Raw genomic sequence first — 12,546 nt, 5'->3', positions numbered from 1 at the left:
AGAGAGAATAGAGAGAGAGTTAGGGTAGAGAGGGTGGTAGAGAGAGAGAGAGAGAATAGAGAGAGAGTTAGGGTAGAGAGGGTGGTGGAGAGAGAGAGAATAGCGAGAGAGTTAGGATAGAGAGGGTGGTGGAGAGAGAGAGAGAGAATAGAGAGAGAGTTAGGGTGGAGAGGGTGGTAGAGAGAGAGAGAGAGAGAGAGAGAATAGAGAGAGAGTTAGGGTAGAGAGGGTGGTAGAGAGAGAGAGAGAGAGAGAATAGAGAGAGAGTTAGGGTAGAGAGGGTGGTGGAGAGAGAGAGAGAATAGAGAGAGAGTTAGGGTGGAGAGGGTGGTGGAGAGAGAGAGAGAGAGAGAATAGAGAGAGAGTTAGGGTAGAGAGGGTGGTGGAGAGAGAGAGAGAGAGAGAGAATAGAGAGAGAGTTAGGGTAGAGAGGGTGGTGGAGAGAGAGAGAGAGAGAGAATAGAGAGAGAGTTAGGGTAGAGAGGGTGGTGGAGAGAGAGAGAGAGAGAATAGAGAGAGAGTTAGGGTAGAGAGGGTGGTAGAGAGAGAGAGAGAGAGAGAGAGAGAATAGAGAGAGAGTTAGGGTGGTGGAGAGAGAGTTAGGGTGGTAGAGAGAGAGAGAGAGAATAGAGAGAGAGAGTTAGGGTGGTAGAGAGAGAGAATAGAGAGAGAGTTAGGGTGGTAGAGAGAGAGAGAGAGAGTTAGGGTAGAGGGTGGTGGAGAGAGAGAGAGAATAGAGAGAGAGTTAGGGTAGAGAGGGTGGTGGAGAGAGAGAGAGAATAGAGAGAGAGTTAGGGTAGAGAGGGTGGTGGAGAGAGAGAGAGAGAGAATAGAGAGAGAGTTAGGGTAGAGAGGGTGGTGGAGAGAGAGAGAGAGAGAATAGAGAGAGAGTTAGGGTAGAGAGGGTGGTGGAGAGAGAGAGAGAGAATAGAGAAAGAGTTAGGGTAGAGAGGGTGGTAGAGAGAGAGAGAATAGAGAGAGAGAATAGAGAGAGAGAGAGGGTGGTGGAGAGAGAGAGAGAATAGAGAGAGAGTTAGGGTGGTGGAGAGAGAGAGAGAGAGAGGGTAGGGCAGAGAGGGGGTATGAAGAGTAGATAGATATATGGATGGATGGATAGATAGATAGATAGATAGATAGATAGATAGATGGAGAGAGAAAGAGGGAGTAGAGGAGAGAGAGAAAGGGAGAGAGGGGGAGTAGAGGAGAGAGAAAGTGGGAGAGAGGGGGAGTAGAGAGAGAGAAAGATGGAGAGAGGGGGAGTAGAGAGAGAGAGAGAAAGAGGGAGAGAGGGAGTAGAGGAGAGAGAAAGGGAGAGAGGGGGAGTAGAGGAGAGAAAGGGAGAGAGGGGGAGTAGAGAGAGAGAAAGAGGGAGAGAGGGGGAGTAGAGGAGAGAAAGAGAGAGAGGGGGAGTAGAGAGAGAGAAAGGGAGAGAGGGGGAGTAGAGGAGAGAAAGAGGGAGAGAGGGGGAGTAGAGAGAGAGAAAGGGAGAGAGGGGGAGTAGAGGAGAGAAAGAGGGAGAGAGGGGGAGTAGAGAGAGAGAAAGGGAGAGAGGGGGAGTAGAGGAGAGAAAGAGGGAGAGAGGGGGAGTAGAGGAGAGAAAGAGGGAGAGAGGGGGAGTAGAGGAGAGAAAGAGGGAGAGAGGGGGAGTAGAGGAGAGAAAGAGGGAGAGAGGGAGTAGAGGAGAGAGAGAAAGAGGGAGAGAGGGAGTAGAGGAGAGAAAGAGGGAGAGAGGGGGAGTAGAGGAGAGAAAGAGGGAGAGAGGGGGAGTAGAGGAGAGAAAGAGGGAGAGAGGGAGAGTAGAGGAGAGAAAGAGGGAGAGAGGGGGAGTAGAGGAGAGAAAGAGGGAGAGAGGGGGAGTAGAGGAGAGAGAAAGAGGGAGAGAGGGGGAGTAGAGGAGAGAAAGAGGGAGAGAGGGGGAGTAGAGGAGAGAAAGAGGGAGAGAGGGAGTAGAGGAGAGAAAGAGGGAGAGAGGGGGAGTAGAGGAGAGAAAGAGGGAGAGAGGGGGAGTAGAGGAGAGAAAGAGGGAGAGAGGGGGAGTAGATGAGAGAGAAAGGGAGAGAGGGGGAGTAGAGGAGAGAAAGAGGGAGAGAGGGGGAGTAGAGGAGAGAAAGAGGGAGAGAGGGAGTAGAGAGAGAGAAAGAGGGAGAGAGGGGGAGTAGAGAGAGAGAAAGAGGGAGAGAGGGAGTAGAGAGAGAGAAAGAGGGAGAGAGGGGGAGTAGAGGAGAGAAAGAGGGAGAGAGGGGGAGTAGAGGAGAGAAAGAGGGAGAGAGGGGGAGTAGAGGAGAGAGAAAGAGGGAGAGAGGGGGAGTAGAGAGAGAGAAAGAGGGAGAGAGGGGGAGTAGAGAGAGAGAAAGAGGGAGAGAGGGGGAGTAGAGGAGAGAAAGAGGGAGAGAGGGGGAGTAGAGGAGAGAAAGAGGGAGAGAGGGGGAGTAGAGGAGAGAGAAAGAGGGAGAGAGGGGGAGTAGAGAGAGAGAAAGAGGGAGAGAGGGGGAGTAGAGAGAGAGAAAGAGGGAGAGAGGGGGAGTAGAGGAGAGAAAGAGGGAGAGAGGGGGAGTAGAGGAGAGAAAGAGGGAGAGAGGGGGAGTAGAGGAGAGAAAGAGGGAGTAGAGGAGAGAGAGAAAGGGAGAGAGGGGGAGTAGAGGAGAGAAAGAGGGAGAGAGGGGGAGTAGAGGAGAGAAAGAGGGAGACAGGGAGTAGAGGAGAGAAAGAGGGAGAGAGGGAGTAGAGGAGAGAAAGAGGGAGAGAGGGAGTAGAGGAGAGAAAGGGAGAGAGGGGGAGTAGAGGAGAGAGAAAGAGGGAGAGAGAGGGAGAGAGAGGGAGTAGAGGAGAGAAAGAGGGAGAGAGGGGGAGTAGAGGAGAGAAAGAGGGAGAGAGGGAGTAGAGGAGAGAAAGAGGGAGAGAGGGGGAGTAGAGGAGAGAAAGAGGGAGAGAGGGGGAGTAGAGGAGAGAAAGAGGGAGAGAGGGGGAGTAGAGGAGAGAGAGAAAGGGAGAGAGGGGGAGTAGAGAGAGAGAAAGAGGGAGAGAGGGGGAGTAGAGGAGAGAAAGAGGGAGAGAGGGGGAGTAGAGAGAGAGAAAGAGGGAGAGAGGGGGAGTAGAGGAGAGAAAGAGGGAGAGAGGGGGAGTAGAGGAGAGAAAGAGGGAGAGAGGGAGTAGAGGAGAGAGAGAAAGGGAGAGAGGGGGAGTAGAGGAGAGAGAAAGAGGGAGAGAGGGGGAGTAGAGAGAGAGAAAGATGGAGAGAGGGGGAGTAGAGAGAGAGAAAGAGGGAGAGAGGGGGAGTAGAGGAGAGAGGGAGTAGAGGAGAGAAAGAGGGAGAGAGGGGGAGTAGAGGAGAGAGAGAAAGGGAGAGAGGGGGAGTAGAGGAGAGAGAAAGAGGGAGAGAGGGGGAGTAGAGGAGAGAAAGAGGGAGAGAGGGAGTAGAGGAGAGAGAGAAAGGGAGAGAGGGGGAGTAGAGGAGAGAGAAAGAGGGAGAGAGGGGGAGTAGAGGAGAGAAAGAGGGAGAGAGGGGGAGTAGAGGAGAGAAAGAGGGAGAGAGGGAGAGTAGAGGAGAGAAAGAGGGAGAGAGGGGGAGTAGAGGAGAGAAAGAGGGAGAGAGGGGGAGTAGAGGAGAGAAAGAGGGAGAGAGGGGGAGTAGAGGAGAGAAAGAGGGAGAGAGGGGGAGTAGAGGAGAGAAAGAGGGAGAGAGGGGGAGTAGAGAGAGAGAAAGGGAGAGAGGGGGAGTAGAGGAGAGAAAGAGGGAGAGAGAGGGAGTAGAGAGAGAGAAAGAGGGAGAGAGGGGGAGTAGAGAGAGAGAAAGGGAGAGAGGGGGAGTAGAGAGAGAGAAAGAGGGAGAGAGAGGGAGAGAGAGGGAGTAGAGGAGAGAAAGAGGGAGAGAGGGGGAGTAGAGGAGAGAGAGAAAGAGGGAGAGAGAGGGAGTAGAGAAGGGAGAGAGAGAAAGAAAGAGGGAGTAGAGGAGTAGAAGATGAGGGGAGGATCTCAGGGTAAAGAAAGAGGGGGAGGAGGGGGAACAGAGTGGGTGTGGAGGTAGAGAGGGATGAGAGAAAGGAGGAAGAGATGGAGAGGGGAGGGATTGATAAAGGAGTGTGGAAGTGACAGACACAGGAGAGGGGAACGAGGGATGGATGGAGGGAGGAGTGAAGGAGAGAGAGAGGTAGATTAGGAGCAACAGAGAGAGGTTGAGAGGACTAGGAATGGAGGAGAGGAGAGAGGGATGGAGATGTGTTTGTGTGTGTGGGAGAGAGAGTGTGTGTGGGAGAGAGAGTGTGTGTGGGAGAGAGAGTGTGTGTGTGTTCGTGTGTGGGATAGAGAGAGAGAGAGTGTGGGAGACAGTGTGTGTGTGTGTGGGAGAGGGAGTGTGTGTGGGGGGAGGGGGGGTGAATAGTGTGTGTGTTTGTGTTGTGTTTGTGTGTGTGGGAGAGAGAGAGTGTGTGTGGGGGATAGAGAGAGAGAGTGTGTGTGGGGGGGAGAGTGTGTTTGTTCTTGTGTGTGGGACAGAGAGTGTGTGTGGGGGGGGTGCGTGTGTGTTTGTGTGTGTGGGGGGGTGCGTGTGTGTTTGTGTGTGGGGGGGGTGCGTGTGTGTTTGTGTGTGGGGGGGGTGCGTGTGTGTTTGTGTGTGGGGGGGGGTGCGTGTGTGTTTGTGTGTGTGGGAGAGAGAGTGTGTGTTTGTTCGTGTGTGGGATAGAGAGAGAGTGTGTTGGAGACAGTGTGTGTGTGGGGGAGGGGGGTGAATAGTGTGTGTGTGTTGTGTTTGTGTGTGTGGGAGAGAGAGTGTGTGTGGGGGAGTGTTTGTGTGTGTGGGAGAGGGAGTGTGTGGGGGAGGGGGGGTGAATAGTGTGTGTGTTGTGTTTGTGTGTGTGGGAGAGAGAGAGTGTGTGTGGGGGATAGAGGGAGAGTGTGTGTGTGGGGGGGTGCATGTGTGTTTGTGTGTGTGGGAGAGAGAGAGTGTGTTTGTGTGTGTGGGAGAGAGAGAGTGTGTGTGGGGGATAGAGAGAGAGTGTGTGTGGGGGGGGAGAGTGTGTTTGTGTGTGTGGGAGAGAGATAATGTGTGTTTGTGTGTGTGTGGGAGAGAGAGAGTGTGTTTTGGGGATAGATAGAGAGAGTGTGTGGGGGGGAGAGTGTGTTTGTTCTTGTGTGTGTTTAGCTGTGTGTGTATGAGTTTGAGTCAATAGCTATGTGTGTGCGTCAGTGTGTGTGACAGAGAGAAAGAGTATGTATTTTGTGTGTGTGTGTGCGCGTGTGTGTGGGGGAGAGAGAGAGTGTGTTTGTGTGTGTGGGAGAGAGAGTGTAGGGAGGGAGAGTGTGTGTGGGAGAGAGAGTGTGTGTGTGTTCGTGTGTGGGATAGAGAGAGAGTGAGTGTGGGAGACAGTGTGTGTGTGTGGGGAGGGGGGGTGAATAGTGTTTGTGTTGTGTTTGTGTGTGTGGGAGAGAGAGTGTGTGTTTGTTCGTGTGTGGGATAGAGAGAGAGTGAGTGTGGGAGACAGTGTGTGTGTGTGTGTGTGTGTGGGAGAGGGAGTGTGTGTGTGGGGGGGAGGGGGGTGAATAGTGTGTGTGTGTTGTGTTTGTGTGTGTGGGAGAGAGAGAGTGTGTGGGGGATAGAGAGAGAGAGAGTGTGTGGGGGGGAGAGTGTGTTTGTTCTTGTGTGTGGGACAGAGAGTGTGTGTGTGGGGGGGTGCGTGTGCGTTTGTGTGTGTGGGAGAGAGAGAATGTGTGTTTGTGTGTGTGGGAGACAGTGTGTGTGTGGGGGGGAGGGCGGGTGAATAGTGTGTGTGTGTTGTGTTTGTGTGTGTGGGAGAGAGAGAGTGTGTGTGGGGGATAGAGAGAGAGTGTGTGTGGGAGAGAGAGAGAGAGTGTGTTGGGGGGGGGAGTGTGTTCTTGTGTGTGGGACAAACAGTGTGTGTGTGGGGGGGTGCATGTGTGTTTGTATGTGTGGGAGAGAGAGAATGTGTGTGTTTGTGTGTGTGGGAGAGAGAATGTGTGTGTTTGTGTGTGGGATAGAGAGAGAGTGTGTGTGTGGGAGACAGTGTGTGTGTGGAGGGGGTGTTTGTTTGTGTGTGTGGGAGAGAGAGAGTGTGTGTGGGGGATAGAGAGAGAGAGAGTGTGTGTGGGGGGGAGAGTGTGTTTGTTTTTGTGTGTGGGACAGAGAGTGTGTGTGGGGGGAGTGCGTGTGTGTTTGTGTGTGTGGGAGAGAGAGAATGTGTGTTTGTGTGTGTGGGAGAGAGAGTGTGTGTGGGGAGGGGGGTGAATAGTGTGTGTGTGTTGTGTTTGTGTGTGTGTGGGAGAGAGAGTGTGTGTGGGGGAAAGAGAGAGAGTGTGTGTGTGGGGGGGGTGCGTTTGTGTGTGTGGGAGAGAGAGAATGTGTGTTTGTGTGTGTTGGAGAGAGAGTGTGTGTGGGGAGGGGGGTGAATAGTGTGTGTGTGTGTTGTGTTTGTGTGTGTGTGGGAGAGAGAGTGTGTGTGGGGGATAGAGAGAGAGGGTGTGTGTGGGGGGGTGCGTGTGTGTTTGTGTATGTGGGAGAGAGAAAATGTGTGTTTGTGTGTGTGTGGGAGAGAGAGAGTGTATGTGTGGGGGGATATGTGTGTGTTTGTGTGTGTTGGAGAGAGAGAATGCGTGTTTGTGTGGGAGAGAGAGAGTGTGTGGGGAGGAGAGTGTGTTCTTGTGTGTGGGACAAACAGTGTGTGTGTGGGGGGGTGCATGTGTGTTTGTATGTGTGGGAGAGAGAGAATGTTTGTGTGTGTGGGAGAGAGAATGTGTGTGTGTGTTTGTGTGTGTGGGAGAGAGAGAATGTGTGTGTTTGTGTGTGTGGGAGAGAGAATGTGTGTGTTTGTGTGTGGGATAGAGAGAGAGTGTGTGTGTGGGAGACAGTGTGTGGGGGGGGTGTTTGTTTGTTTGTGTGTGTGGGAGAGGGAGTGTGTGTGTGTGTGTGTGTTTAGCTGTGCGTGTATGAGTTTGAGTCAATAGCTATGTGTGTGCGTCAGTGTGTGTGACAGAGAGAAAGAGTATGTATTTTGTGTGTGTGTGTGGGGGGGGGGGGGGGAGAGAGAGTGTGTTTGTGTGTGTGGGAGAGAGAGTGTGTGTGTGTTCGTGTGTGGGATAGAGAGAGAGAGAGAGAGTGGGAGACAGTGTGTGTGTGTGGGAGAGGGAGTGTGTGTGTGGGGGGAGGGGGGGTGAATAGTGTGTGTGTTTGTGTTGTGTTTGTGTGTGTGGGAGAGAGAGTGTGTTTGTTCGTGTGTGGGATAGAGAAGAGAGTGTGTGTGTGTGGGAGACAGTGTGTGTGTGGGGGGGAGGGGGGGTGAATAGTGTGTGTGTGTGTTGTGTTTGTGTGTGTGGGAGAGAGAGTGTGTGTGGGGGATAGAGAGAGAGTGTGTGTGTGGGGGGTGCGTTTGTGTGTGTGGGAGAGAGATAATGTGTGTGTGTGTGGGAGAGAGTGAGTGTGTGTGGGGGATAGAGAGAGTGAGTGTGTGTGGGGGATAGAGAGAGAGAGTGTGTTTTGGGGATAGATAGAGAGAGTGTGTGGGGGGGAGAGTGTGTTTGTTCTTGTGTGTGTTTAGCTATGTGTGTATGAGTTTGAGTCAATAGCTATGTGTGTGCGTCAGTGTGTGTGACAGAGAGAAAGAGTATGTATTTTGTGTGTGTGTGTGTGTGTGCGCATGTGTGTGGGGGAGAGAGAGAGTTTGTGTGTGTGGGAGAGAGAGTGTGGGGAGGGAGAGTGTGTGTGGGAGAGAGAGTGTGTGGGATAGAGAGAGAGTGCGTGTGGGGGAGGGGGGGTGAATAGTGTGTGTGTGTGTTGTGTTTGTGTGTTTGGGAGAGAGAGTGTGTGTGGGGGAGTGTTTGTGTGTGTGGGAGAGGGAGTGTGTGGGGGAGAGGGTGAATAGTGTGTGTGTGTGTGTGTGTTGTGTGTGTGTGTGTGGGAGAGAGAGAGTGTGTGTGGGGGATAGAGAGAGAGTGTGTGTGGGGGGGGGTGCGTGTGTGTTTGTGTGTGTGGGAGAGAGAGAATGTGTGTTTGTGTGTGTGTGGGAGAGAGAGAGTGTGTGTGGGGGATAGAGAGAGAGTGTGTGTGGGGGATAGAGAGAGAGTGTGTGTGGGGGATAGAGAGAGAGTGTGTGTGGGGGATAGAGAGAGAGAGTGTGTGGGGGATAGAGGGAGAGTGTGTGTGTGGGGGGGTGCGTGTGTGTTTGTGTGTGTGGGAGAGAGAGAGTGTGTTTGTGTGTGTGGGAGAGAGAGAGAGTGTGTGGGGGATAGATAGAGAGAGTGTGTGTGGGGGATAGAGGGAGAGTGTGTGTGTGGGGGGGTGCGTGTGTGTTTGTGTGTGTGGGAGAGAGAGAGTGTGTTTGTGTGTGTGGGAGAGAGAGAGAGTGTGTGGGGGATAGATAGAGAGAGTGTGTGGGGGGGAGAGTGTGTTTGTTCTTGTGTGTGTTTAGCTGTGTGTGTATGAGTTTGAGTCAATAGCTATGTGTGTGCGTCAGTGTGTGTGACAGAGAGAAAGAGTATGTATTTTGTGTGTGTGTGTGCGCGTGTGTGTGGGGGAGAGAGAGAGTGTGTTTGTGTGTGTGGGAGAGAGAGTGTAGGGAGGGAGAGTGTGTGTGGGGGAAAGAGTGTGTGTGTGTTCGTGTGTGGGATAGAGAGAGAGTGAGTGTGGGAGACAGTGTGTGTGTGGGAGAGGGAGTGTGTGTGGGATAGAGAGAGAGAGTGTGTGTGTGTGGGGGGGTGCGTGTGTGTTTGTGTGTGTGGGAGAGAGAGAATGTGTGTTTGTGTGTGTGGGAGAGAGAGTGTGTGTTTGTTCGTGTGTGGGATAGAGAGAGAGTGTGTGTGGGAGACAGTGTGTGTGTGTGTGGGGGAGGGGGGGTGAATAGTGTGTGTCTGTTGTGTTTGTGTGTGTGGGAGAGAGAGTGTGTGTGGGGGAGTGTTTGTTTGTGTGTGTGGGAGAGGGAGTGTGTGTGTGGGGGGGAGGGGGGGTGAATAGTGTGTGTGTGTGTTGTGTTTGTGTGTGTGGGAGAGAGAGAGTGTGTGTGGGGGGATATGTGTGTGTTTGTGTGTGTGGGAGAGAAAGAATGTGTGTGTGTGTTTGTGTGGGGGAGAGAGAGAGTGTGTGTGGGGGATAGAGAGAGAGAGTGTGTGTGGGGGGGAGAGTGTGTGTGGGGGATAGAGAGAGTGAGTGTGTGTGTGTGGGGGGGAGAGTGTGTTTGTTCTTGTGTGTGGGACAGAGAGTGTGTGTGGGGGTGTGTGTGTGTGTTTGTGTGCGGGAGAGAGAATGTGTGTTTGTGTGTGTGGGAGAGTGTGTGTGTGGGGGGGGTGTGTGTGTGAGGAGAGAATATACTGTATGTGTGTTTAGCTGTTTGTGTATGAGTTTGAGTCAATAGCTATATGTGTGCGTCAGTGTGTGTGACAGAGAGAAAGAGTATGTATTTTGTGTGTGTGTGCGTGTGTGTGTGTGTGTGTGGAGGAGAGAGAGAGTGTGTTTGAGTGTGTGGGAGAGAGAGTGTGGGGAGGGAGAGTGTGTGTGGGAGAGAGAGTGTGTGTGTGTGTTCGTGTGTGGGATAGAGAGAGAGTGTGTGGGAGACAGTGTGTGTGTGTGTGGGGGCGGGGGGGTTTGTGTGTGTGGGAGAGGGAGTGTGTGTGTGGGGGGGATGGGGGTGAATAGTGTGTGTGTGTTGTGTGTGTGTGTGTGGGAGAGAGAGAGTGTTTGTGGGGGATAGAGAGAGAGTGTGTGTGTGGGAGAGAGAGAGTGTGTGTGGGGGATAGAGAGAGAGTGTGTGGGGGGGAGAGTGTGTTTGTTCTTGTGTGTGGGACAGACAGTGTGTGTGTGGGGGGTGCAAGTGTGTTTGTGTGTGTGGGAGAGAGAGAATGTGTGTTTGTGTGTGTGGGAGAGAGAGTGTGTGTGGGAGAGAGAATGTGTGTGTTTGTGTGTGGGATAGAGAGAGTGTGTGTGTGGGAGACAGTGTGTGGGGGAGGGGGGGTGAATAGTGTGTGTGTGTTGTGTTTGTGTGTGTGGAAGAGAGTGAGTGTGTGTGGGGGGGAGAGTGTGTTTGTTCTTGTGTGTGGGACAGAGAGTGTATGTGGGCTGTGTGTGTGTGTGTGTGTGTGTGTGTGTGTGTGTGTGTGTGTGTGTGTGTGTGTGTGTGTGTGTTTGTGTGTGTGTGTGGGATAGAGAGTGTATGTGGGGTGTGTGCGTGTGTGTGTGTGTGTGTGTGTGTGTGTGTGTGTGTGTGGGATAGAGAGTGTATGTGGGGTGTGTGTGTGTGTGTGTGTGTGTGTGTGTGTGTATTCATGTCTGTACAAACTCTGACTTGTCATGAAAATCCCTCAAACACTAAACAGCTCACATTCACACACAGACTCAGACTGATGAATCAATGAAGTTGATCAATATTCTTAGTGAATCTCTGGATGAATGAAACAGTGAGCAGTTCTCATGTAATGATGGTGATTAGTAACATGTTGTGTCTTGGTTTCCTCCATCAGATGCCTGTGATCTCACACTGGACCCAAACACAGCAAGCAGAGAACTCTCTCTGTCTGAGGAGAACAGAACGGTGACATGCAGAGAGGAGAAGCCGTATCCTGACCACCCAGAGAGATTTGAGGACTGGTCCCAGGTTCTGTGTAGAGAGGGTCTGTCTGGGCGCTGTTACTGGGAGACAGAGAGGAGAGGAGGAAGGGTTTCTATATCAGTGACATATAAAGGGATCAGCAGGAGAGGAGGGGGTGATGACTGTGCGCTTGGATACAATGACAAGTCCTGGAGTCTGTATTGTCATGGTAACCGTTACGCTGCCTGTCACAATGATAAGAGAACTGCCCTACCTGCCCCCCCCTCCCCCTCCAGCAGAGTAGGAGTGTATCTGGACTGGCCGGCCGGCGCTCTGTCCTTCTACACAGTCTCCTCTGACACACTGACCCACCTGCACACATTCACCTCCACATTCACTGAGCCCCTCTATCCAGGGTTTGGGGTTTATGACTATGACTCCTCAGTGACCCTGTGTCAGGTAGAATAGCCTTCAGTATGATCAACACACACACACACACACACACACACACACACATACACGCACACACATACACGCACACACACACACACACACACACACACACACACACACACATACACGCACACACACACACACACACACACACACACATACACGCACACACATACACGCACACACACACACACACACACACACACACACACACACACACATACACGCACACACATACACGCACACACACACACACACACACATACACGCACACACATACATGCACACAAACACACACGCACGCATGCGCACACACATGCACACACACACACTCACACATCCATCCCTCCTCTCTCATTGTCTCATTCCCCCACAACTCTTCTTCCCTTCTCATTCAGGCACTGTGTGTGTGTGTGTGTGTGTGTGTGTGTGTGTGTGTGTGTGTGTATGTGAGTGCGCATGCGTGTGTATGTTTGTGTGCATCTATGTGTGTGTGTTTGTGTGCATGTATGTGTGTCTGTCTGAGTGTGTGTGTGTCTCTCTCCATCTCCCCCCCTCCCCCCCACCACCTCACAATCGACTGGGGCTACATACACACATACACACACACACACACACACACATACACACACTCATACACACAAACAAACACACACTTTGTGGCTAGCGAACCTGTGTGTGTCAGTCTGTCACAGAGTCACTGTGTCCCACACACAGTCAGACTGGACTCTCCACCCCTCTCTCTCTCTCTCTCTCTCTCTCTCTCTCTCTCTCTCTCCATCCCTCCATCCTCCCTCCCCCTCTCTCTCTCTCTCTCCATCCCTCCCCTCCTCTCTCTCTCTCTCTCCATCGCTCTCTCCATCCCTCTCTCCATCACTCCATCTCTCTCTCTCTCTCTCCATCCCTCTCTCTTTCTCTCTCCATCCCTCTCTCTCTCTCCATCCCTCTCTCTCTCTCTCTCTCTCTCCATCCATCTCTCTCTCTCTCTCCATCCCTCTCTCTCTCCATCCATCTCTCTCTCTCTCTCTCTCCACCCCTCCATCCCTCTCTCTCTCCACCCCTCCATCCCTCTCTCTCCACCCCTCCATCCCTCTCTCTCCACCCCTCCATCACTCTCTCTCTCCACCCCTCCATCCCTCTCTCTCCACCCCTCCATCCCTCTCTCTCTCCACCCCTCCATCCCTCTCTCTCCACCCCTCCATCACTCTCTCTCTCCACCCCTCCATCCCTCTCTCTCTACCCCTCCATCACTCTCTCTCCACCCCTCCATCACTCTCTCTCTCTACCCCTCCATCCCTCTCTCTCTCCACCCCTCCATCCCTCTCTCTCTCCACCCCTCCATCCCTCTCTCTCCACCCCTCCATCCCTCTCTCTCCACCCCTCCATCCCTCTCTCTCTCCACCCCTCCATCCCTCTCTCTCCACCCCTCCATCCCTCTCTCTCTCTACCCCTCCATCACTCTCTCTCTCCACCCCTCCATCCCTCTCTCTCCACCCCTCCATCCCTCTCTCTCTCTACCCCTCCATCCCTCTCTCTCTCTCTCCATCCCCTCCCGCCTCTCTCCACCCCT

The 12,546-nt window shown here is 53.0% G+C and overlaps 1 protein-coding gene across 1 annotated transcript in view; it reads left to right on the top strand.

Annotated features, from left to right (window-relative positions):
• Nucleotides 1-11,536, top strand: part of LOC311328754 (NACHT, LRR and PYD domains-containing protein 3-like) — a 65,246-nt gene extending 53,710 nt beyond the window's left edge. The window contains exon 12 of the mRNA XM_084462671.1: nucleotides 10,456-11,536. Within this exon, the coding sequence (XP_084318797.1) occupies nucleotides 10,456-10,991 (536 nt within the window). The 3' untranslated portion in view covers nucleotides 10,992-11,536. The remainder of the gene's footprint in view (nucleotides 1-10,455) is intronic.
• The last annotated feature ends 1,010 nt before the right edge of the window (nucleotides 11,537-12,546 follow it).

Source organism: Borostomias antarcticus (genome assembly GCF_949987555.1).
Source record: "Borostomias antarcticus genome assembly, contig: scaffold_92, whole genome shotgun sequence".
Taxonomy (NCBI): domain Eukaryota; kingdom Metazoa; phylum Chordata; class Actinopteri; order Stomiiformes; family Stomiidae; genus Borostomias; species Borostomias antarcticus.
This window is presented reverse-complemented; position numbering and strand designations above follow the sequence as displayed.